We start from the raw sequence: 25,767 nt of genomic DNA, 5'->3' as shown, positions 1-25,767 counted from the left end.
TTGTCTTCACAAATTTATCACCGCTTTGTTAGATTTCAACTCAATTTCGTCACCAAATTCAGTGAGCACGGCTTGTACGAAAAAAGAATTTATTTGGAACACAACAATAAAAGTAATTAGATAGGTTAAACCGGAAGTCATAAAAGATATATATATATATATATATATATATATATATATATATATATATATATATATATATAAAGAACGATATTTAACTATTGTGACCATACACTTTTGTTTTGGAGAGACAAATTGAAATCAAACTCGATTACTGAAACTGATTAAAAAACACACTTATGACAATAGCTCTTATCACACCAAGCAGATAGTTATAATGAACGGTTGTCGCTAACACTAATCATTATTAACTTTCATTGAACTAGATACACATTTCACTTTTCCACTTCTAAAACCAATCTAACCTAATGATTTTCGACGCAAACACGTTTTGAATAAAGAAAAGACAGGTTGATAAACACTTTAATTCTAAAAATTTCACAAATACTGTTTGTTTAATAGTTTCACGTTTTGTATGTTTAAGTATGATCAACGAGCTAGAATAAAATAATTCTTACATTTGTTTAAGCGTGATTTGAAAGTATTGATATATTAGAAGGACCCTTTACACCCTATTTACACGATATTAGTTTATAATTCTACTTACCGAGAAGTGCTAAAAGAAATATTTCAGTTTCGATTCTCTGGAATGTCGCGCTTTGCAACTAATATAGTGTCTGAAAATGTATAGATTTCTTGTAATACTAGAAAAGTACGTATTCGATGGTCAGTCTGGTTCTGAAACATCGAATGAAGGTCGCCTGTAGAAACCATCGAATAGTCGAATGCTAACCAGTCTCAGGTACCACACAATACGCAAGGCTCTGGCTAGGTCCAGAACAGCTGACCAGCTGACTTGACGGGATGAGTCAGCCGGACCAGACTCTCGGTGACTTGGGGAGGAAGAATCCGGTCCCGTGGGAGGACCGGGCGGTTGTGGCGCCGAGGTCAGCACTCTGGAAATGTAAACACACCCGCTGCCTCGGTCCCAGCCAAGGTCGCGCTCCCGGAACACGACCTGCTACCACTGGGCTTCCGCTGCGCTGGTGGCTTATTTGAAAAATCCAAAGTGAGTGTCAGTTCAAAAGCATTTGAAAGAGTATGAATTCTATCATTGAGGTGGCAGCCGTCGTAAAAACAAAATATGTCTAAACTCTTAACTCATTGCGCTGTCACGAACTTACAAAGCAGACATTTCACCAACGACAAAAAAATAGTTTTCAAGGCCGTTCTGGCTGGATGCAAATTACACCCGGAGTATGATTCGATATTCAAGGTCGAATAGATCGTTACTGCGGCAGACCCACATTCCGACACGAACTGGAATATCAAAGGGACACGACAAATAATAACTCGCGAGTGCAGATAATTCCGTGTCACGTGACGTCGTGACGTGCTAGCAGCGTCGACCAAGGACGCGGGAAGGATCGCAGCCAAGAATCCTCGACATCGCGACGGCAGGAATCCAGCGTATGACGAGCTAGGAATACGCCAAGGGCGCACGATCGGCCGCTCGCCAACCCAACTATCAATTTCCCTCCATTAGAACTATTCGCTTCCAGTTGCACGCTGCCACATCTTGTGCAGTCTAGAGACTACGTACATTTAGTCCAACCTCTAACCGGCCTTTACTTGATACCACTCTTCAGCTAGCAGCTAGTGGATGGTTCTTTATATTTACTTTTGCACAATGTGTGATGAAACTGCGCACTGAGGTCGTAGGTGGTTGATCGAAGAAGGCAGTCGTATTGTGACCTGTATTCTGTACATCAGTTTTAATAATTAATGTTTTTTTTTTTTAGATTCCTGACTTAGGCGTGTCACAACGCTCTGGTATGATTTGTTTATTTTAACCTAGTTTGCAATTTTATTATGCGTTAGGTTAGTTATTTACCTGAAAAAGAGATCAGATTGCAGATCTCGAAACGTAGTGTTACTGATTTTTTTTGTTTCACTGGACGATGGTGAATGTTCGGAATAATCCTGTTTCCTTCACAATCCTTCCATCGTAAAAATAAACTCGAAACAAAGAATTATTCAACACGTAAGTTACTCAAACGTTGAAGAAATCTGTGAAATTAAAAATAACGCGTGTAAACAGAGAAAAGGCAAAAGGAAACTACCGTAAAATAACAATTTTTCTTCTATTCATGTTGTTGCCAAGCTAGTGACTATTACCATGTAGTAAAATCAAACTAAACACTGCAATAGAAACAAGCAAGACAACACAGCGATTTTGGTCCTCAACGCCGGTAAACCAGAGAAAACGTGAGTGAACTCAGAATAACGTACAATATCCCACCGTTCACTTCTTTGCCCTCCACCACGCACAACCCATTGAGGACACACACGCTTCTGTTTCCTAACGAAACAACGTGTGCCAACACGATTTGTTCTCAACTGGGAATAACGTCGCGAAACAAGACAAGAACAAGACATGTTGTTAAAAAAACAAATATATGGCTGGCATAAAACCGGTACAGGCTATGGGCCAAAACAATACGGACAGCCTTGAACGTGACTGTGACGTTAGTGGAAAACACGTGGCGATGCTGGAGTGACAGACGACCAGCGTGTCACTGTCACTGTCACAGTCACAGACAGTTCACGTTACTCTCTTCACTCACAGTTCGGTGATATATTTTTGTATCGCTTCCATTCGTTAGAGAATATCGCTATCGCATCGCACTTAATTTTATACTCGTGTTTAACGGATTGCATAAAAGTACAAGTTATTTTGACAATTTCAACAATTTACATGAAAGTCAATAAAATAAACGATTACCTAGTTTTTTTTTTTTTTTTAAATTATCATCCAACCTTCTCAGTTATTTTCTTAAAAATAGAGTATTTATTCAAACACACCTGCACTCATATGTATAATGAACGTCACATGATTAAAAATAAATTATAAATATTTCTACGATTCACCGTTCATTTATATTCGTGTGCGATAAAACCTATTCAGTCATAAAATATCGGTTAAAATATATTGGACCAGTAATTTCAAACTATCACATCTTTACATCCAAAATCTTTATCACTCCTGAGGATTTACTAGTCATCCACAAAACCAAGTACTTAGTACCCACTAAAGGGAGTGAATACTTGGGATATCCAACCTTTAAAGTTATTTTCTTAAAAATATAGTACTGTTTTCTATTCAAACACACCTGCACTCGTATGCATAATGAACGTCAGACGATTAAAATTAAATTATACATATTTATATGATTTACCGTTAATTTAGATTCACGTGTGCGATAACCCGATAAAATCCCAATAAACCAATATGTCATTAGTTTCACAAATATCAATATTTAACCTATATTGTATAAGGACCGATATTTAAAACTATCACATCTTCGTCTTCAGAACCAAAATCTTTAACCACTCTCGAAGAGAGATTAGGCTACTATAGTAATATTTCTGGGGGTAATAAAAATAAAATTAGCATGAAAGATCTACTAAGCATCCATTAAACCCATAAGTACTAAGTACTTGGGACCCACGAGGAACCAAACTTTTGTCGTTCCTGTATCAGCTTTATCCTCGCATTGTTCCAAAAGTTTTGATAGTCACAAAATGAAATGTGTACTAGGTTTTTACACTAAACAATCAATACTCACTACGACATGGAAGCTGTATCCAACCATCCTGCTCACGATGCACACACGCACACGCACGGGCGCGCACGACACCAGACACACGATACGACACTGTGGAGCCCCGACGGCCTACTGACTGGCGGCGGAGATGCCGGGGTCCCCAGCGACAGGGCCGCAGCACGGCGAGGTCACCCGGTCTGGACCCGTCGGCCTTATCAGCGTACTCCACAACCGTGTGTGGCTAGTAGGGTAGTCGCTCACCGCACTTTTAAATGTACTGATAATGCATTGTTCTCGCTGGACCCAGGGTTGTAGCGGGTAGAACAGAATTGGTAAATTGTGAAAAGTAGGGCTAAGAATAACACTAAATATTTTAAAAGATGACAACTCGAAATTCTCTAGAGTTGGTAAAAGCCAGAATATTCGAGAATTAACAACTTTTAATACGTTTCACGTCTATGATTCTCAACGAACAGTAACACGTAAACTGGCACGCCGAATTTTAATAAGATTTTGGATTTTTGAATACATATTTATTTTGAATACAACAAATAATATGTTCTGCTACTAAATTATGAAAGCAGATACGAACAAACAATTTCTTGTTCCAGATGATATCGTTTAACTAACATAAATGTTAAGTTGCTAAAGATCGTCGACCTGCGATATCCTATGCACATCCACTGAAAGGATTAGTCAATTAAGCATATCAATAAACTGACTGAAACAGAAAAATCAATGTCCATGCATTAGTACTGTAATATAAAACGTTTAATTCTATCAAGTATTTATACTTCCAGTTCTAAAAGCAATGACTGGCAATATGTGAGCTTAAGGTGGACAACAAAACAGCTTGACGTCATACTAGACAATACTGATGTGTTAATGAAAACCAAATTTTTTTCTATTTTCTAGTAAATAAAATTATTTTTCAGAAGTGAACCCATCTGACTTTGTTTTACTTCAGGACATTTTTAACGCCTTTTTACCTTTACGCCTAACTATAAAACCCTAAATTCTCTAGCTATTCCTGGTATGTTATGGATTTTAAATCGGAATATGAAATACATACAACCATTATGAATGCCTGCCTATTCTGTATAAATTCCGGTCGCATTCAGTACCTAGCATGCAATACAACTGGAGCCAAATCACTTAACAGACACAAAATTGTCCTGGTAGGTTAAAATAGTATTTTTTTGAACTTTCATAACGTTACAGTAAGAATGTATATTATGAATACGTGACATTTTTATCCAAACCTTACATCGATGTACAGCGAATACAACGTCTTCCGTTACCTTTTATTCTAAAATAATGTTTGGGAGTGACGATGGCCGAGCGGTCTAAGACGTTGGATTTTGGGCCTGAGTTAGAGATAGCGCAGGTTCAAATCATGTTTGCGATTCACAACAGTACCATTGACCTTGTACTGTATCGACTCTCCCTTTCATTATGTTTGATAGATTCCTCGCACAGGCCAGTGGCCCATTAGGACAGACAAAATAAGGCTTAAAAGGGGATCAGCCTCTCCTAAAAAAATGTATCGCTAAATTTCGTTTTATATTTAGTTTTTCAGACAATAGTGTATAAACTAAAGATAACAACAGCTGATAGGACAAATCACTTCCCGAGATAAGAGGGTAGGGTTAAGAACAGGTAGAGCGGCGAGGCGTGCCTCAAGGTTCCAGCTTAGGCCCAATACCATTCCCTCATTAGCAGAGTTAGCACGTACCACACAGACGTCCGGCTTGCGTACAAACTTTACACGGCATGACCGCACGCCTAACTATAGCCCAGGCAAACATTCCGCACTTTCCGCTAAGCAGAATTAAACAATTCCGAACCGCCAAAGTTAAAGAGTTGCATCAGGGATCGTGCTACATCAATAACCACTATACAACAAATTGTTACTTCCGATTAATAAAGTTACCTTCCGATTATTATCGACTACTCCAACGACTCCACTATACTCAAGTTTTACAAATAAAAAAATTGTTTTGTTATGAATATTTTCCAATTGTTTTAGAATTTTAACGCATTTAAAATAAAATACAGGTTAGAAATGGTTTCCGATTCTCTACAACCTTTGATAATATTTAATTACATTTTAACGCCATTTGCAACTCATAGAATTTACTGTAACTTTATTCTATAAGTTAATCATTAAAACATTTACACACAACCTAATTTTTGAACGAAACTGCACAAGTTGCTTTTCTCTAAAAGTGTTTGAAAGTAAGTTACACGTTGTAGAGACCATAACGACAGATTGATTTCAGTGACATGCATTTATTTTTAATCATTTAATACAATAACTGTATTTGCCTCGAACATCGGATATTTAGTTTAATAACAACAACAACACAACAACATCCGAAAAAATATACAATTTTGAATTAAACCTCAAACGACGAGGATCCAGTCTTCTGTCTGCCTAACTCTTCCTGTTGTATATTGTTACTATACAGAAACATCCTGTATATACAAATTTGGAACTACATTGAACCCTTATGCAGCATTTCATAAACGAGCACCATAAACGAAATTTACATTCAATTTACGACACGTTTCGGCATGCAATAACAGAACTCTGCCATCGACCGAAGTTATTCAGATAACGCGAGAGTTCCAAGCAAGCGGCGGGCCTTAGGAACTTTAATTAGTTCCCGACTGAAACTAACGCCAATATCCAAAGTTAGTTCAATAAAAACAAACAAACTTGTGCTACGGTAGGAAGTTACGACTTGTGCAAAGTTCGATGTTTTATGCTGAGCTGTCCATACGTCACCTGGTGGTAGAACAATATTATATTATATTAATATAATTAGTTGTCAAATTCCACTTTTAACATGTGTATTAAACATCGCGATATTCAACACCGACAAAAACAATTCACAAACACGTTTTCCAGTCAATTTGCGTAATATTGCGGACAGAACAGAACTTGAAAATATAGTACATACAGATTTTTATCACTATTTCCTTTTTATTTTCAAAATATGTAGTATAACAATTTAAATTGGGTGCATACTAATTATTGTTCATTTTTAAATGTTGAAAAGATATCAACAATGCATTGAAAACACTATCGTTAAATAAGGATTAAATCACGAACATGAAACACACGCTAACAACTTTTATCAACCAAATCAAATCCATTTGATAAAAACTATTTAATGACTCTGTCCTATGCACGTATATACAGTATATGTTAACATTAAAAATTCTATTTGATTTCAATTTTTGATACAGGGAATCACAATGGATTGAGCTTTACTGAAGCCTGTCAATTGTGGGGCTGGAAACATTCCATTTGTTTGTCTGTCACCATACACTTTAAATTGTGCATGTAGCTTTATCTCTATACGAGAATCATTGAGTTCCTTAATGGCGCATGTCACTCAATAGGGTTGGTCTTATGTGTAGCCGTGATGGCAACAAGAACAGATAAGAGACTCGAATATGTGACATGTTACCACACGTAGCGTAACATACTGGCTTTATATTTAGACCTTTATTAGTTCAATGTTGAGAACGATCTTTCAGCAGTACATGTCAGTAACACTGAATTATTTAAATAATTTGGGGGGGGGGTATTCCGGACCCCTTGGACCCATCGCTGGCTACGTCCCTGCTATACATTCCAATTTTACATAAACCATGTTACGACACGTGTTGTGATGTTCTTCTGTCTTGTTTTAGTCTCAGTAACGAACGATCTGAGATCATAACTAGCGGCAGACAGAATCCAGGTTGTACCACGAAATCTGTTTGTGACCTGAAGTCGGCAAGAGAGGGCGTGTCTCCACGCCGTGTAAACACTGGTGTGCACAGTGAGGGTGAGAGAGGGGGAGGGCAAGGTCAGCAGATCAAGGACCGAGGAAGGAGGTGGCAGCGTCAAGGTCCGGGAGTTTGCAACACAACAAACAGTCAGCTGACAGAACCTTGCTCGACACAACACGGGATGGAGGAATGAGGGAATTGAAGAGGGAGAAATGGAATGGACCAATAACCTGTGATCTACGGAACCAACACAAGTTATTACAATATTCAACCACTCTATTAAATGTTCCTTGTACACATAAAATCACGGGCATTCAGAACCGGTTCCTGCATGAAAGGTTATAGGAGAATCAGTTTTTAAAATAATGGAAAACGAAATCTCTCTCTACTATGCAATCATTGGGTAACATGTATATTCAGATTTTTAGACAGAACGTTCTAAAACATAAAATTCGGTGACCATAGTCATAACGTATAATAAATACTATTTCTTATTTTTTACTGTAAAAAACTGTGTAAAAATTATATAAGACTATCAAAAAGAGTTAAAAAATTCAGAAAAGTTGTAAAATTCACCATTCATAAGAAAGAATCCCGGCATGGATTTAAACAGACGAATGTCAGGGCAGTTCTTTATGACGTCAAGCAAGATATTAAATATTTTGGACCTCCAAATATAATAATGATTTTTGGAAGAGTTTTAATCTATGTTTAGGAATTATGCAACTTTTTTGTTTCTTGTATTGTTATTGGAAAATTTTTTAAATAGATCTGACAAAAAGGGAAGTCAAAGTTAAGAAGATTCCCTCTCGACTACAACTTTCTCTTTTCTGAGGCCGCATGTAATCCTAAGCGCTCTTTTTTGTAGCATAAAAGCTTTCGCCAAAGAGGATTCAGAAGCCGCCTCTCCCTCCTCCCTCCAACAACGTGACTCCATAGCTAAGAACAGGGTAAATTTGTCTGAAATATACGATTCGTAACGTCTTTTTCGTTAAGAAACGAAATAAGACAATAATAATAATTAGTTATGTTAGTGAAGAAGAAATCAGATTACAGACATCGAAACGTAGTGTCACTGATTTTTCGTATCAATGAAGGATGGCAAATTAATGTTCAGCAGAAAATCCTCTTTCCTTCACAATCCTTGCATTGTCAAAAATAAACTTCAAAGAATTTCGGCCTCATTGTAGGGAGGTATCTTCAGTGATTATGATATAATGAAACTGCCATTCAGAAATAAAAACTAGAGCAAATCCTCCAGACACATATTACTAAATATTAAATTCAGAGACTAATTCTGCCATTAATACATATCCACTTATACAGCAAAGTTGAAAAGAACGGAGTGCTATCGTGGGTGGCTACAGCTTTAGCAACCTATATTGATCTCTATAGAATAAGTAAATAATAGTTACCCTTTGACATTATTGATTAACAGAATAATATTTTAATTATATTCCAATATATTATATATGGATATTATATATTATAATATATATACATTGAAAAATCGCTTTCGTGTACATTGTGGTTATCTTATCCCATAACAACCTAGCGTAGACACACAAGGGTTTCAGTAGTACCCATGCAGTGTTAACTTCTCTCTCTATTGTCTGGGCTGATACGGGTTAACTTATGAACAGTAACCGTAACTCTCAATAATCACAATATGCGGTGGATGGAACTTGAACAGTCAAAAACGTACAACCGCTCAAGGTCGAGCGCCCTCCGCCGTAAGAGTGGCACTCCACGGCACTCATTACCGCCACTAGAGTGCGACACAAGTAGTCTTGTAGTATTCCTTCAACTGTTCCACTGTCTTAAACTGGGTTAACGCCACTCCGTCTTCAAGGACACGTACTCGAGATTATATGTCGTAGAGATGTAGGCGTCGTGTTCGTTCCCGACAGAAATCTCCAGAGCTAAAACACAAATTCCAGAACACATTTTCTAAACGATACCTTTTCATTTTTAGGTTTTCACAAATAGAACTGTTCGAATAAAAAGTGCACGCAACATATGAAATGCATAAATGAGTAGGTACACTCAAACTAGTAATAAAAATTTAGTATATGCAAGAATGGAAAGAAACCTAGGGAAACTTGACAGAAGTGGAAAAAGATGCAGTTGACAGAGGCTAGTTGATGAGGCTAAATACCTTCTCGGGTATCCATCTCCAAAGCAGTACCTAAGTAAAATCCTGAAACTGACGCTAAGAGGGTTAACCAAAGGGGTACAGAAAGTACAAGGAATCCAATACAATTTTTCAGAACGTGTGGTATTCAATTCGCCATTTTGTCGACACAATCGTCGATTATAGGAAGCTGACCATGGAACAGTAATCGTAAAGGAATATGCTTAATTCTTACCACATGCTCGTTGGTTTTACAACAGTAGATACACACTGAGTTTTTCCACAACCCCATTTTGGAAACAGTATTTTTAGAAAACCCCCAAAAGTATGAAACTGCGGACAATATGCCACTATATACTTATATGGTTTTTTCCCCAATAATTATTATTTCATTAATTCTTTATCTAGGAACTCAACATTGTTGACGTCTTCAACCTATACTTCTTCATGCCCCACAAGATTGAGCAAGATGGTACTTATTCCATCAAAGAATGACAACTCATTACAGTTAGTCATTGTACTCTGTATTGGTTTAAGTATTAAGTATGGTATTTAAGTATGGGTTTATGTGTTTTAAATATAATTAAGTTAATAGTTGCCGATACAAGCTCCATCTTCAACATTTCAACTCAATACAGAGTTTTGGGACATTCTAGTTGGCACAACATTAACCAAATCCCACAAAACTCCCGAGTACATCGAAAGCGGAAAACATCTGTTGGCAGGCAAAAATGGTGTCAAATTTAGTGATACCTGTTGTAAATTACGTTGTTTGACGAATGGCTTTCTTAGCCAAACTCCCAAGACCAACGGAGGAAGGTAATAGAGAACAACGCAGCCCACCTCGCTCCAGCCAACGGTATATTACCGGAATTATTCCAAGCGAAGGGTTCACAGGCACACGAGGCAGATATCCACACACGATGTCGCATGCCGAGGAGACATTAGGCGTCGGGACGCCGAGGTTGGGGACCGCGCTAGTAAATAAGCATACGTTATGGCTGTGTTGATTATGGGGAGGCCGAATGCGATTGTGAGGGGTGGCACAATCTCACGCACAATCGCGGCTCCCCCCCCCTAATTTAATTTATTATCAAAAATTTCTATGGAATTACGGAGCGGCCGGGCCGCTCACCCAGTGGAGGTCGAATTTCGAAGGTGGTGTAAAGATGTCACCTAGACGGGATTGACCGCTCAGTGCGTCTTTGGGCGAAGAAATACATGTAGCATTGGAAACAGGGTACAGTCAGCCAAGACAAAACTAGACTAGAATCCAGGGCCCGATTGAAGCATAGGCGACATAGGCGCGCGCCTAGGGGCCCACACCACAATACAATTACAAAACAAATGTTTTATTATCGTAGATAGTACGTTGTACGTACACACTTCATACAAGACCAAGATTGTGAATGTACAGGGCTAGTGTATGCGTTCATGTCGGTACTTGACTTTGACTCATAAACGGCCTCATTGCTAAGAACCTTAGACAGAAACCAATGAACAAGAGTATCTGAAGTGAACATGATTTGCAGTGCACTAAATTTATGGCTAAAGATTTACTCATAATTAATTAATATTGATTTGTACTTTTCTTGTTGACTTACCAATGTAAATTAATGTGTTAAAGTTATGTTTCATTTTTAAACTATTTTAGCCTATAAATTAAAGATATTAAAGGATATTAAATGTTTCTATTGTATTACATTTCTCATCCATATCGGTGCAAACATTATGTTTTAAGTGACGAAGCATTAGTATTTTCGGGCCAGACAATATAGAACATCTTGCGCAAATTCCCTAAAAAAATCACCATTTTGCACCCAATTTTTTTAAATTTTCCGAACCCCCTTTCATTGAGAGGTGGGAGGAGGGGAGTATTCCATATCCCTCAAACAACAAGCCCAGGACTCACACCTCATGTGGAGCCTAGGGGCCTGTATTTTCTAAAACCGACCCTGCTGAAATCCATATGGTCCGAAACTCACTTACAACTAACTGTACGAAGTCACTTTTGACGTCAGGAATCATTTTGTCTCTTTTGGTCACAATCGTACCATACATTTTCAATAATGGTTGCTGTTCAATAGACAGTTACCCGTTAAATCAATCCTTCCAATTATGGCATTCCTCCTAAACATACAATTAACCTTCACTAATAGAGCAAAATGAAGATGAAACCATTATAACCCTAACTTTAGTCAGAATATTATTTCAGTAAACAAAGCGCACTGTTACACCACACTCCTGTCGACCATTCATGGACACCCATGAAGTATGATGAGGTCGAAACCAATATTTAATAACAGGGGAACACTACTGACGCTGGTAGAGTAATGATCGTAAGTAAGTGACCTTGTTCCAACATATGCGCTAACACTGCACACTGCAGCTAGATACCTCGCGAGATAACAAGTACAGTTGCATTGTCATTGTGTGGCTTCCTGGGTGTCACTCTTAGCGCGATATAAAATATCCAGAATTTGGATCACTCATTTGGTAGGGGCCCACAATAATTTCTAACATAATTTCCACATCAGTGGGTGCGGTAACTTTTTGGTACGCTCCTCTAACTCGAGACTCAGTGTATAGGTTTCTTGTTGCTCCGGGAAAGAACTCTATTTATAGATTTTCTGCTAGAAAGGTCAAAGTTAAAGGTCTTATTTGTATGGAAATTCAGTACAATCATGTGACATAGAAACACATGTGAGGTCACTTTTTTCCAATAGTTGGCAAGACTTAAGCTACTTTCTCTTGGGTCCTTCAGAACTCTCGGTTGCACGATATTTCATTTTAAACATTCAACTTCTAAACATTCGAATACTTTTGGGATTTTCGTAAACACAGTGGAGTCTCGAGTATCCGAATTTCTAGATTAACCGAATCAATTCTAAACGTAAAAATCATGACTAAATATAATGTTCCTATGTAAAGACATTTTTTCACAGGTCTTTATCAAATTATTTTTTAACCGAATTCCTTACATGGGTCCGTTCAAATTCGGTTTTAAACGAGAATAGTGTAATGCTTTTGTTTTAATTGAGAGTTAAAAATGTTTTAAATTATATTTTGGTTACAAATAGATATAATATCGGAATAACTAAAGAAAGGGATTCAGATGCATACGATCGAGACGAGATATCCTGTAATATTTCAACAAAACGCAGTAATTGGTTTTACAATGTATTATTTGATGTGGAATAACAATTACTGATGCTTAATGGGATGCTCTACCTGTACAATACAGCCGAATTCTAGAACAGACTTTAGGCGATTAATATAATTAAAATCAAATCTGTTTTATTGCTGTGACAATAATTACATCATATGGCAAACATAAAAAATAAGGATATGCTAAACTTCCATACTACAATATACACATTCATACACACAATCTTTAAAATTACGCCTCTTTCATTCATCGCCACTTTCACCAGCGGGGTCATTCTTCTAATTGGGCGGCCTCCCAGTTGAAAGCCAAAAACTCACCTGCATTATAATCTTTTACATTACAAAAAATTTTTAATCTGCGTAGTATGTGAAACGTTTTGAATTCCAAACCAAATTTCGTGTTCCCACTGTTAGTCAATAAAGTACAAGAACTTTCTTCGATTTTTGTTTGAAACTCAAATGTTGTAAACTTTACCTTTTCCCGCCTGCGCGCGCACCGTTCCTGGTGACCAGCTGGTAATGCTGACGTCACGTCTGATCAGCTGTCTCCAATCGGCTTGGTTGTTTTGCTAGAAGGACACTCAATTTGCTCTTTGAATAGCAAAAATAAATATAACAAGCACTTGCAGCTACAACACAAGTCACCCAAACGCAAACATAGCTCGTTTGCAACATGTTCGTATTAAACCAAACAGTCTGAATCTAAAGAGAACATTCCGTAAGGACTCATGGTGGAAGCCTCTGGATTATTTTATACAGAGATAAACTGAATTACTCACCGTATTAACCGCACTAGACCGAGGATCGCTGAGATGAGTAATCATGTTCTCGCGGTTCTACAGCCCATTGTCCACACACGAGTCAACGAACGAGGACCTTGGCGCTAAAAGCGCGCGCTTGGCCGGACGCGTGCTGCGATGTAGCGGACGTTTGCTTATAAAAGGAGGTCCGCGCCAGCCCGCGCTGTCGCCCGCCAGAAATAAGCTTGGCGCGTGGTGCACCCGCCCTGCCGTATTGGGCAACACTGTGGCGTTCACAGTGAGGGAGAGGGTGTTCTACACCACCTACTACACTGTACTACCTCTTAAACCTTCGGATTTAAGGACGTTCCTAAATCGATTTTGCTGTTACTAACTCAATATGCAGTGCGAGTTAAAAGTATGGATACACTCTGTTTAGTTTTTGTTGGACAAAGATGGAGGGATGGAACTCGAGATACATTATTATAGCGTATAGTCCCTGTCACGACTTTGCCCATTTCCCCAAAATGTGATTTTGGGAGGGGAGTTCAATATGTTTAAATGTAGTAAAAATTTAAGTTACGATCACGTGATAAACACAACATTTGTACAATGTTACAAAAGTATGGATACACTCTATTTGGTTTTTGCTGGACAAAGACGGAGGGATGGAACTCGGTACACCTTTCTAGGAAATAATCTCCGTCACGACTTTGTCCATTTCCCCAAAATGTGATTTGGGGAGGGTCAACATTTTTAAATGTAGAGACCCATTAAGTTACGAACACGCCAAAATCACAACATTTGTACAAAGAAGTTACTTACATTCTGAATTGGGATGTTCATGTTTCGCCTCAATTAATTTTAATAAGCCGCCATTTTGTACTGCGTTAAGATAGAAAGCTCTAGTTTCCACTGTTCTTCTTCTCTATCAAGACCATTCAAATGAGTTGTCACTCAATGGGTCTGTACATTTAGAAATTTTGAGCCACCCCCAATTAAGTAACATCTTATTTGAAAGGTCTTGATAAAAGCAGCGAACAGTGGAAACCAGAGCTTACAATCCCAACCCAGTATAAAATGGCAGCTTATTAAAATTAATTAAATCTTAATTGAACATCCACATACAGAAGGTAAATAACTGAATGGGTGTCTACATTTAAAAATATTGTGCCCCCCCCCAAAAATCTCATTTTAGGGAAATGGGCAAAGTTGTAACAGTAACTAAAGAGTTCACTTCTATTTCCTAGAAAGGTATCCCGAGGTCCATGCCTCCATCATTATCCGTCAAAATACATTTTTCCCTAAAATATAATAAAAAACAGTAAAAATACCTTATTTACACTATAGAAACCAAACAGCTTCTAGCCAAATAATTTACACTTGAAACAACTTACTAGCTAGCAATTTTGCTGTAGCTGTTCTAGGCTACTGTCTACATGTTTTCCGAGATATTTTCTTTGTCATATCTGCATTATTTTTCACTAATGTAGTAGGCTTATTTTGTGATTATTTCCGGAGAAATATTTTCGTCACCAACACAATCACTCATTCAATAGTTTCATTATTACTACAAAATAAAAATTTCTTTGTGGTAAAAAGCCACCTACACAGACTTCTAGAGTCCTCAATTCCTTATTCTTAAAGTTTAGAGAAGTGCTTCGCTAGATCGAAGATCCATTTTGCACAATTAGGTGGTGTACGAATATCCAGTATAAGACTAGTGGCAGGTTCAGATAGTCTTGTAGTAGGGTAGCATAATCTCCAAATAGGTTTAAGATTCCAACTCTCCAAGATGAATCACAGTCCTTTCAAAAGTGTTATATTGAAGCTGATCAAGATATATTTTATTGGAAACATGACACATTTATTATTTGAAATAATTAGGAAATGTTTGACTTAAAACGGCTAAAATACAAATAATATCCCGAATACCGCAGTGAAAGAACTGGTTGTCTTGTCGGAATGGTCGGTGTAAAATGAAGCCCTCCCTCTGGAGAAGAACGAGGAAAGACCAACGACTGGAAGGAAGCGGGTGTCCTTGGTCTTCCGTGAGCGTAATGCCTGTCCTGTAATTGACGACAGGTGCCATGCGGGCTGAGTGGCACCGACTGGCACTGGCACTGGCACCGGCACGCTAACCCTTCGTCAGTCCGACCTCTCTACTAGGCGACCTATCTCTGCAGATTGCACCACTGGGCAACTCTGCAATGATACCAGTCAGACCCTTTCCCCTTCACTACACTAACAAGTGTCTAACCTGTCATGACCTGCACAGTCCTGGGGATACACCAGCCACACAGTTAGTGGTAAGGGAGTACGGCTACATTTCAGATGTCCATTTCATGAAGCGGGTATCTACTCAGTTTCTGGAATTATATTGTTGCTTGAAGAAAAGTGTACTTATTTAGAAACTCCCTTATACCTACCGTTGACCACCAGTCTTGATGAGTTAAATTAGTCCTTATGGTGAATAGAACAGAACAGACTAGATTAGAGTAGCATTAAGGCCGCTCAACACCGAATGTCCATCCATCACTGGAAGGATTTTATGCCTTGGACGTCCACAGGGTATTACCTCACACCGCAATTTTTTTGCATCTTGTCTTTCAGTTTGATTGCGACCTCGGTCAGGGAATCATTGAAATATTGGCATTTAGTGTATCTTGGTGTGACAGTGATTTTGTGAGAAGTGTACCATGGATTGCTGCTGACAGTTCCAACAGTGGTGACGGAAATACAGTCCTGTAGTATTCAGTTAGGATATGAAAACATTGGGTACACCGCATTAATAGTGAATGAAAAAAGAGCATTCTCTATAAATTGTAAAACCATTTCGAATTGTTCTTTACTTAGTATAAAATACCTTCTAAACTTATCAAACGGTGGAATTCACCAAATACTTTTCTTTGTTTACTCATGAGGCCCACCCGTGTTTTTCGTTTACGAACTGTAAACCGCAGGACTGTATTTTCGTCACCACTGCTGGGCATGACAGCAGCAATCGATGGTACACTTCTCACAAGATCACTGTTACACCAGGGTACACTAAATTCCATCATTTCAATGTTTTCTTGACGGAGATCACGAAAGACGACATGCAAACAATTCCACCCATTCATTGGCTGTTTGAGGCGGCTTTTACAGTGTTAGCTATAAAGAACAAGAGGAGCTTATGCGTGTTAGTTTTAGTACGAACATGGCGATTGCAATAAAAACTGACTTATGCTACCAGAATGATCGCGTAGATTCAATAATACTAATTTCGTATGGTAACAAGAAGAAACTTTCGGTTTGTATACACAAAAATTGTTATCATAAAAATTCGATCAACACGTAAAAGAACCATCGCGTTATAGTAAGAACCATTGAGTTGGTGTGAAGTATTTTAATATTTAAAATTCCGCGAGTTTACAATCACTCTGCTGGTGCCAGATTAGGTACCAATTCTGTCCAAGCGGGAGTGCAGAATCACGCCGTTGGCTTCCAGGGACAATATCGTGTTTCAGCTGCTGAAAACCCTTTCCGTACAGTCTGCGAGTGGGTGGGAGGGGGGAGGAAAGTCGAGCTTCGGCACTGACATTTCCGGTGTGGCGGGGCTTCCGGGCTACTGATGTTGCTGATTTGGTGGGGCAGCCTGACACGATATCGGCTGAAACAACACAAGGGTGCTTTGGGAGCATGGCGACTGATGGACTATTCTTTCTCTTTATAATGGTCCACAACACAAGAAGAACAACCAGAGTCCTCCCCTCTTCTGGACACCCATTCCCGAAAAGAATTGCGGGTCCTTTCCATAAAATATCCTACATATAAAATCAGATCATGTTTATAACTCTGCCCCAAAATCGGATTTTGTCCCATCATCACGGTTTAGTCAATCAAGCATCTGTAAACACCAAAGATGTTACGTAATCCAGAATAGTCTTTGTTTGAAGTTTATTTTTGACGATGGAAAGATTGTGAAAGAAACAGGAATTTTCCGGACATTTGCCATCGTTCAGCGAAACAAAAAATCAGTAACACTACGTTTTATCAGTGAAGAAAGTTTTATAACAGACATCACCTGGTATAATAAGTACACACCCTCACCTAACTAACCGAGATACTACACGATCCTTAATTGTCACAATGCGTTTAGAGGTTATATTTACAAACAAAACTGGTGCCTTGTGCCCATTCGGTGAGGATGGCCACGAAAATAGAAACACACTACACTGTGGACAATATCTATTTTGGGGACTGAGAACCCACGCCGCCCACGGACCACGCGGCAAAGTAATAATGTCCCAGTGGAAACTGTTCAAAACATATTAACCAAGGATAATATGCGAGATGATTCCACTACCCACGATGCATTCAGGATTTGGTCCAAGAACAAGTGCAGCAGAACTAGCTACAGTCACGTGACACGGGGAGCCCAGTAGGAACCTGGAGGAACACACGACCAGGGGGACAAAGAAACCGGACTACGGGAAAGCGCTAGAGGTTGTTGCTACTGGACCCACGGTTGCATCATACGGTCACGATTGTGTCTGACATTGCTCCGCAATTACTTTAATTGACGTTTACCACTGACCAACGTTCTGTTTAAGGACTACTTTGGACATCAGTGATTTCATCACCTGCAATAACACCTTTTCACATGTTGATTCTTCTTCATTACTAAAGGTCAACTGTTAATCCAAAACTCAAAAAGTACTAAAAAAGAGTGCAATCCCCTAGCTTTCCCAGAATCGCAATGAATCACAGAGTTAGAATCGAACTGAACACAAAGGGGAACAATTAAGACTGACATAAATGGGAACGCGTGACGCTTCTGGGAAGTTGGCGGTGTCGCGGGAGGCGCGCACGACGCTGGGTCCAGAAATATTCACACACCTGTTGTCGCTCGAGTTTGCCAAATAGCCTAATACTTGGCGCCGGTTTTCATTGCCACACATCTGTTTCAAAAATCGTTCCCACTCTGTCTTCATCACGACGACATGACCGTCTCCATTAAGTACGTTTGAATCTTTCAACCTGGTGCATTTATGATACCTTACTGGTGAATACCAAACCGACAGAAGCGTGTTGATTTTGAACATGCTCAAAAATATTGCTCATCATCCGAGCGATGTGTCCACAACGGTAAATTCTAACGGTCCAACGTCCGCGCCACTGATGAAGAACAACTCCGCTGCCAGGATTGTTTACAAAGCCAACACCACACTGACGCAGCGGCTCTACCTACGGTCTAGCGTCTACAAGGCTGACGTAGCAAGAGTCTGGGATTAACGGCAATTAGGCGCGTGTAGGAGGCGGAGAAAAAGTCAACAACGGCCAAAGCCGAGCGAAGCGAAGCGTATCGTACAAGACATTCTCAAGTCATCATCATCCCCAGAGTCTTCAAGATGTTTGGATCTGGTTCTGGTAAGCACCTGATCCCCCAGAGTCTTCACACTGTTTGGGTCTGGTCTGGTAATCACCTGGTCCACCAGTGTCTTCATACTGTTTGGATCTGGTTCTGGTAAGCACCTAGTCCTCCATAATCTTCACTCTGTTTGGATCTGGTTCTGGTAAGCACCTAGTCCTCCATAATCTTCACTCTGTTCGGATCTGGTTCTGGTAAGCACCTGGTCCTCTAGAATCTTCACTCTGTTCGGATCTGGTTCTGGTAAGCACCTGGTCCCCCAGAGTCTTCATACTATTTGGATCTGGTTCTGGTAATCACCTGGTCCTCCAGAGTCTTCACACTGTTCGGATCTGGTTCTGGGCAAATCACCTGGTCCCCCAGAGTCTTCACACTGATCGGATCTGGTTCTGGGCAAATCACCTGGTCAATTGTCCTCCAGAAGTTTTCACTACTGCTTTATTCCACATCAAATTCCCAAAAACGATACTGGAGTCTCTTAACGAACTCGACCAGATTTATGCATGTGATTTGATTGGCCCTAACAGGAATAGGACTCAGATTAAAACCCGCTTCGTTGTTGCTGTTGAGGATTGTTTGATGATCGCTGACAAAGACGCCTCGGGTGTGCTGAACTGCGGATCGAAGAGACGACAACAAAGGCTCGACACGTGCTGGCCATAAGTCTGAAGAGCCTTTGTAAGGATTCTCGAGGGAGAACTAATCGGGCACTCAACTCGGCGTTGCTGGATTGTGTTTCCAGATCCTGCTGAGCTCATCTCAAACGTTCCTCTGCCCGTAAGCGTTTGCACCTAAGCCACCTGAGTATTTATTATAAATCAAAATCATTCGATACATTAGAAAAACTAATCCGCCAAAATCACTGAAATTTTAATTTCCTGCGTTTCCTTTAACAGATCATAATTACAAGCACATCATATATCAGATCCCACCAAAGTACACAATTACAAGATAGACAAGTACACTACTACAACTGCTCTGTATCTTACAGGCTCTAACAATGGAAACACTTTGCAAAGATCTATTTAAATGATTCACAACTCAAATATGTTCCCACACGAAATCTGTTACTTTTCTTTCCCTTCTGGCACATTCTGAAAAAACTAGATTTCTTTAAGGCCGTCACTTCGAAATATATCAAATTGAAGATGCACAAACATTTCAAAAGTTGATTTTGTATAATATTAATAAATTATTCACAACAAATTAGAAGGATTTAACCCTAAGGAAATCCAGAGTGGTGTGTAAAAATGTGGAGTTTGTACATAATATTTTTTACTCTGTACTGAATATTACCTTAAAATAGTTACAATTTAAACATATTTTATTAGAATAATAGTTATACTAATACTCACACTTAAACTCGTCTAATTGAATGAGTAGCCATTACTAAATACAGCCATAGCAGAATATCACTACGTTTTCCGGTCGACACTGCGTTGTTACACTGTTAGCACAGTTAGAATGTTTTGATATTCGAAGCTGTGGAACAGGAAAAGTCGGATAACGGTGGTGACACCGGCCGCAGGTTTTAAGGAAAGCAGGACTAAGACAATCATGCAGGTTTTGGATGCAATTGAAATTGCTTTGCTACATGCTTGTAGGCTCGTATTCCAAAAATACCTGAGCCCTAGCTGCAGTCACCATAGGTTTTCGACTGTAGCTTCAAAAAACCTTTGATATACCCCCCAGAGAGGAGTGAGAAGGACAAGACGTATTCTACAAATTTCCTGTGGGAACTGAGATCACGTGACGGCAATTTTCGCGTGCGTAGTTTCGGCCGTCACCGGGTTGCGGCATCGCGGCGCACGTCTCTCTGGCAGCGGCCAACTCTCGCCTTGGCCGAAATCGCCGTGCAACGCACGCACACCTCAACTCGCCTCGCCATCTAGGCAGCCTCCACGACCCAGCTGTCGATCGCCGCTTGCAATCCTTGGTCCGTGTCCAAGGCGACTCGATTTGGCGAGCACTGAAGGATCATTTTTCTCAGAAGGGGTGCCAACATATTGCCTTCCAATAGCCGTCCTTGACCTATGCCAAAAATGTTGGTCAATTCGAGCCTTCCACAACACCGAAGGTTTTTTCTTCTCAGAAGGGGTCCAAGATATTGCCTTCCAATAGCTGTCCATGACCTTTCCCAATCATGTTGGTCAATTCGAGCCTTCTGAAATACTGAAGACTTCTCAGAAGGGGTGACAAGATACTGCCTTAAAATAGCTGTCCGCGAACCTTGCCAATAATGTTGGTCAATTAGAGCCTTCCAAAAGCTGTCTATGAACTTCGCCAAAAATGTAGGTCAATTCGTGCCATCCGCAACAATGAAGGCTCCTTCTTCTAAGAAGGAGTGCCAAGATACTGCCTTTCAGCAGCCGCCCTTGACCTTTGCCAAAACTTGTTGGTCAATTTGAGCCTTCCACAACACTAAATCTTTTCATCACGCAAAAGAACGAAAACGCTCTAAACCTTACATAAATACATCAAATGTAATGTGCATACCCTAATCACGACACTGCACGCAACCAGAAATGACCGTGACGCGGGCACCGGACAGGATCCGTCACAAGATCAAAGGTGTGGAGACGCGGAAGCGAGTTAAGATGAAATTGAGAGAAATCACACAAATAGAACGTACTCCAAAATAAACTCCGAGTTGGTCAGCGACGAGAATACATGGCGTCAAAACAGACCCCAGAACTTGGCCCGCGTCTCGTGGAAACAAACGCATTCTCTCTCGAATTCCGCGGGGATCCTTGACTTTCGGTCAGTTGTCATGAGCTTTTTCATGAACGACTCCATTCAATAACTGCACGACGCACGTTGCCAAATACTACGTTCACGCCTGTTCACATGAACGTGCCGAACAGTCAGATAGTATCACAATACGTGATAACCTGTAATTTAACTGATAAGTGATCTGTGATTAAATTATAAAAGTTGAAAATCAGTGATTAAAGTGTGAAAATCCATGTACGATCCAGTTGGCCTTTTGAATATTACGCTATTCATATAAAACACCTCTTATACGTGTAGCAGATCGTAAGAAAAATCACCTTTCTCTAAGATTAGTAATCTTATGTACAATAAGATGTGTGAAGAAATGCACCATTTACGAATTTTGAAAGCTAGTCTCGTGCATATGAATGAGTTTTTACACGAGAATACCAGTCCAGTCCAAGTCGGAGCCAATTTAAATTGTATAGGCACACAACCTTTTAAATCAGTACAGGAATTTCCCTAAAGAAGTAATTTATCATCAGCCACTCTAGTTTCGGTGAAGACCGAAATATTACGGTATCAAAAGGGTTAAAAATTTCAAACGATATTTTTGTTCCCAAATCATATTTTCTTAGCTTGAAAATTTTGAAAAAACAACCGTCATACACTATACAAATTTTACATCAGCGTCAGTTAGCCACATACGGACCCTTTAAGTGTTGACTTTTCGACCCTCTATTTACTTGTCTGACAGTGATATAAATGTTATTCATGTATCTGACTGTCGGTTTTAAACGTATCAAGCGAGCGAAAATATAATCTTAGAAAAACAACTATTGTTTCATATGTTTAGCATCATCAAAACCAAATCGGCTGAGGTCACAGAGAAATTCCTCTACCGATATCACGAAAATCAGGTTTGTTGCCTACACGCTACAAATTGACTCTCGGCTCCTGGTTTACAAGTTGGCAACACTGCATTCTATACAGGTCACTCAGACTCTACCGGCAACAACGAGTGAACACAGGCCAATAAAAAGACGAATAACTCGAGAGAAACCAGCGTATTGGAAGCGATTAAAGTGCTTACAAACGCGCGGATTAACTCCGTGGGAAATTGTGTTACTTGATGGTTATGCCTCCAGCGGAAGGTATTTAGCTCAACACTACCCACTGTACAGGCAGATAGTCAGGCAGTGATGGAAGCGATGAGTAAGATGGTATTTACAAACAAGGCGAGCCTCTGAAGACACGGTGGCACGCACGGACGTGTCTAGCTTTCGAATGTGTCCGGCCTGCTGTCTTCTTCAGGTTAGGTCCACTACATACTTCGCCGCCGCGTTCCTTCAGGGGTCTCCACGATGTACTGTCTTTCTCCGGAACCGGAATTGTGAGATAAGCTCCATGAGGAAGCAACTGAAGACGAATTAGTACACACGTATTACGGAATTCGTCGGGCAGCCATGATTGCACCGCACATATCTCTCAAGACACGAGCAAATTTTGGACAATACTTTAAATCTTACAAAGAAACATTATTGAAAGTATAACTATTAATACTAATCATTGCTCTATTTATTATCCAGTGAGATGATAACAACAACGAAATGCAGAATGTGAAACAATACAGGGCAAATAAAAGGTTAGGACCCCCTCCTCTATTTTGTTCTAAAGATTATCTAAGGAGATATCCTTTGGGTTTGGGTGCAATGTGGAAAACTTTCATTTAGTGATTTTGAAATTTGTTGTGTCCCCCAAAAATAAGGGATTTCAGCGGCAACTAAAATATTTCAAATGTGAACCCCTCTCAAGTGATCCCTCATTTTGAAGAGCATAAAAGACTTAAAGAATTGTGAAAACCAGAGATTTCTATCTCTCTCCCACACAAAATAAAAGATAATCAAAGTTTTTATTAAGTCTTTTCACTTACATTTCTGTTGTAAAGTCACTGTCTGAGTGGAAATCAGTTTATTTCTCGATTGTGTACTGAATCAGCTAGGGATGCAATGGAAGAAAGATCCGATGAAGATTAGAAAGGACACTGATAAGAAGTTTATCTGCAAAGAGTGACCCGAGCTTTCCCGGTTCAAACTAAGGTTTAGTACAAACAGGTCCCTTCTTTGTTGACTCGATCTAATAAAATCAGTTTACTTTATGGTAAATTATTGCTACTTAGACTCATAAAAACTTATGATTTTACGATTCAATAGATTGAACTTGAATGACACTCTACAGGAGTTTCCATCTTGTAACGAATCATAAACCGCAAAACAAGAACAAATCACGAGGTCCGCTCAGGAAACGAACACCAATACCACAACTCCGCACTAGAGCTGCAGACGGCATATCTGAAGAAACACGGTGGTACACACTGTGCTTATTACAATGACTTTGGACAATGTAAACAACAATAAAGGCGAGCGGTGAGCGGCGAACAATGGACAGTAAAGACAATGTGGAACGTTTATACAGACGTATTGTGTTGGGTAATAGAAGACATTGGTTTCTACAATTGACTGAAGAAGACGACTTCCAGGAACTCGAGCACAAATCGGTCACGGAGTTCCTGTTTCTACAAGGTGAACATTACCGTCTCACCTTGGAACATCGGATGAAGGTCACTCGGGGTCATTATCATAGGCCACTGACACAAAGTTGCGTCATAAAACAAGACAAGGAATGTTATACACTGAGATGCTTTTATGAGATACAAATGCGAGAGAGATGCAAATCATCCATAATAGCAACCTCCTACTGAGTATAACTATGCTTTCAAAAATTTTAAATGTTGGTTCAAACTGTTATTGGACGGACACGGGCCCAATAATTATGCCAGCGACCACAACTGGAGCTTCACTACTGTTCAGCCAATAATTAACCATCCGCGCCGCTTTTTGGAAACATACTCCACAGAGTTCCTAGGATTGTTCCTTGACAGAGAATTGACCTTGGATGACCACGTCGACAAATGTGTGCTAGAATTTCAGTGTCACGTAGCAAAGTTATGTTCCCCTAAAAATTTAAAAATTGCCTAATTCATCCACACTTTGCGTATGGCCTGAGGCTTTGGGGAGGCAATGCCAAAAACAAATTTGAGCGAGTCTTCAGACTCCAAAAAAAGGCTGTCAGAATAATTGGAGGGTTAACTTACCTTGAATTTCAGTCTTTGCCCTGCCTCTACATATTTGACGTGATCATGCGCAGGTGCACTTTGGTCCGTGGTGGGGGCATTCCCGAACATGATACAAGAGGAGGCAGGGACAACTATCGAGCCCAACATCACAGGCTGATGCTTACGCAGCATCTGCCACAACAAGTTTGTGTCAGATTGGTAAATAAGCTCCACGGAAAAACTCCAACAATTGAAACCAAGTCTAGTGCGTTCTACTCTGTCGAAGAGTTCATGACGAGCCGCTGGGATTTATGAGAGGCATAGGGTCTGGGGCCAGTGAGAGTTTGCTTGTTTGAATTTGTGGAAGTGTAAGTGTGGGTGAATGAATTTGCGATGCAATCCAAAACTGTGAAATGCAATAAAACACGATTTGATTTGTATATGCACACCGTTAGTGACACGCGTGTTTCTGGTTTCGAAAGAGAGAAACCCACCGAAATACTCCACATTCACACAATGGGAACTGGTCTTTGCTCGAACAATAAAATAATTCACGGGAAACAAAACAGCTTACGACACCGCGCCAGTCGGCCTCGTATATGGACGGTCTACGTGACCAGTTACGACCCACTCATCGAGTGCGTGCGCGCGCGCGTGCGCACTGGGAATGTGGGAATCGTACCAGAGAAGATTTGACAGCCGCGGGACGTAATCACCCGCTGATGAAACGTTACGTATGTCCGCCGTATGTCGTCAATCGCTACGTATTCTACGCAGCTCGACTGACTGCCAGCCACCGTTACGTAACAATACAAGTGTTATATTTACCTCTCTATATGTTTTCTATTATTGTGACGTCTGTTCCAACACGTCTACTTCCGCCATTTTTGGGGAAATCGATGAGTAATCTACAATGTATTGTTTTAATCCCTTCTCTACTGCGAGCGTGTTTTATTCGTAAATATTGTAGTGCACACCTCTTATATAACAGGTTTTACTTTTTCAGCAGTTCAATCTAAAAGGACAGATAC

The 25,767-nt window shown here is 39.8% G+C and overlaps 1 protein-coding gene across 3 annotated transcripts in view; it reads right to left on the bottom strand.

The window, feature by feature from the left end:
- The window catches only part of LOC124367465 (protein phosphatase Slingshot), a 311,228-nt gene that overhangs the window by 95,347 nt on the left and 190,114 nt on the right, over positions 1-25,767 (bottom strand). The window contains exon 1 of one of the 3 annotated variants that reach the window (XM_046824293.1): positions 3,690-3,840. The exons of the other annotated variants lie outside the window; for them this stretch is intronic. Within the exon in view, the coding sequence (XP_046680249.1) occupies positions 3,690-3,697 (8 nt within the window). The 5' untranslated portion in view covers positions 3,698-3,840. Of the gene's footprint in view, positions 1-3,689; positions 3,841-25,767 lie in introns of those variants that run through there. 3 annotated transcript variants of the gene reach the window in all.

This window comes from Homalodisca vitripennis, chromosome 8 (assembly GCF_021130785.1).
Source record: "Homalodisca vitripennis isolate AUS2020 chromosome 8, UT_GWSS_2.1, whole genome shotgun sequence".
NCBI lineage: Eukaryota > Metazoa > Arthropoda > Insecta > Hemiptera > Cicadellidae > Homalodisca > Homalodisca vitripennis.
The sequence above is the reverse complement of the archived record's forward strand: the minus strand, read 5'-3'. Positions and strand labels throughout refer to the sequence as shown.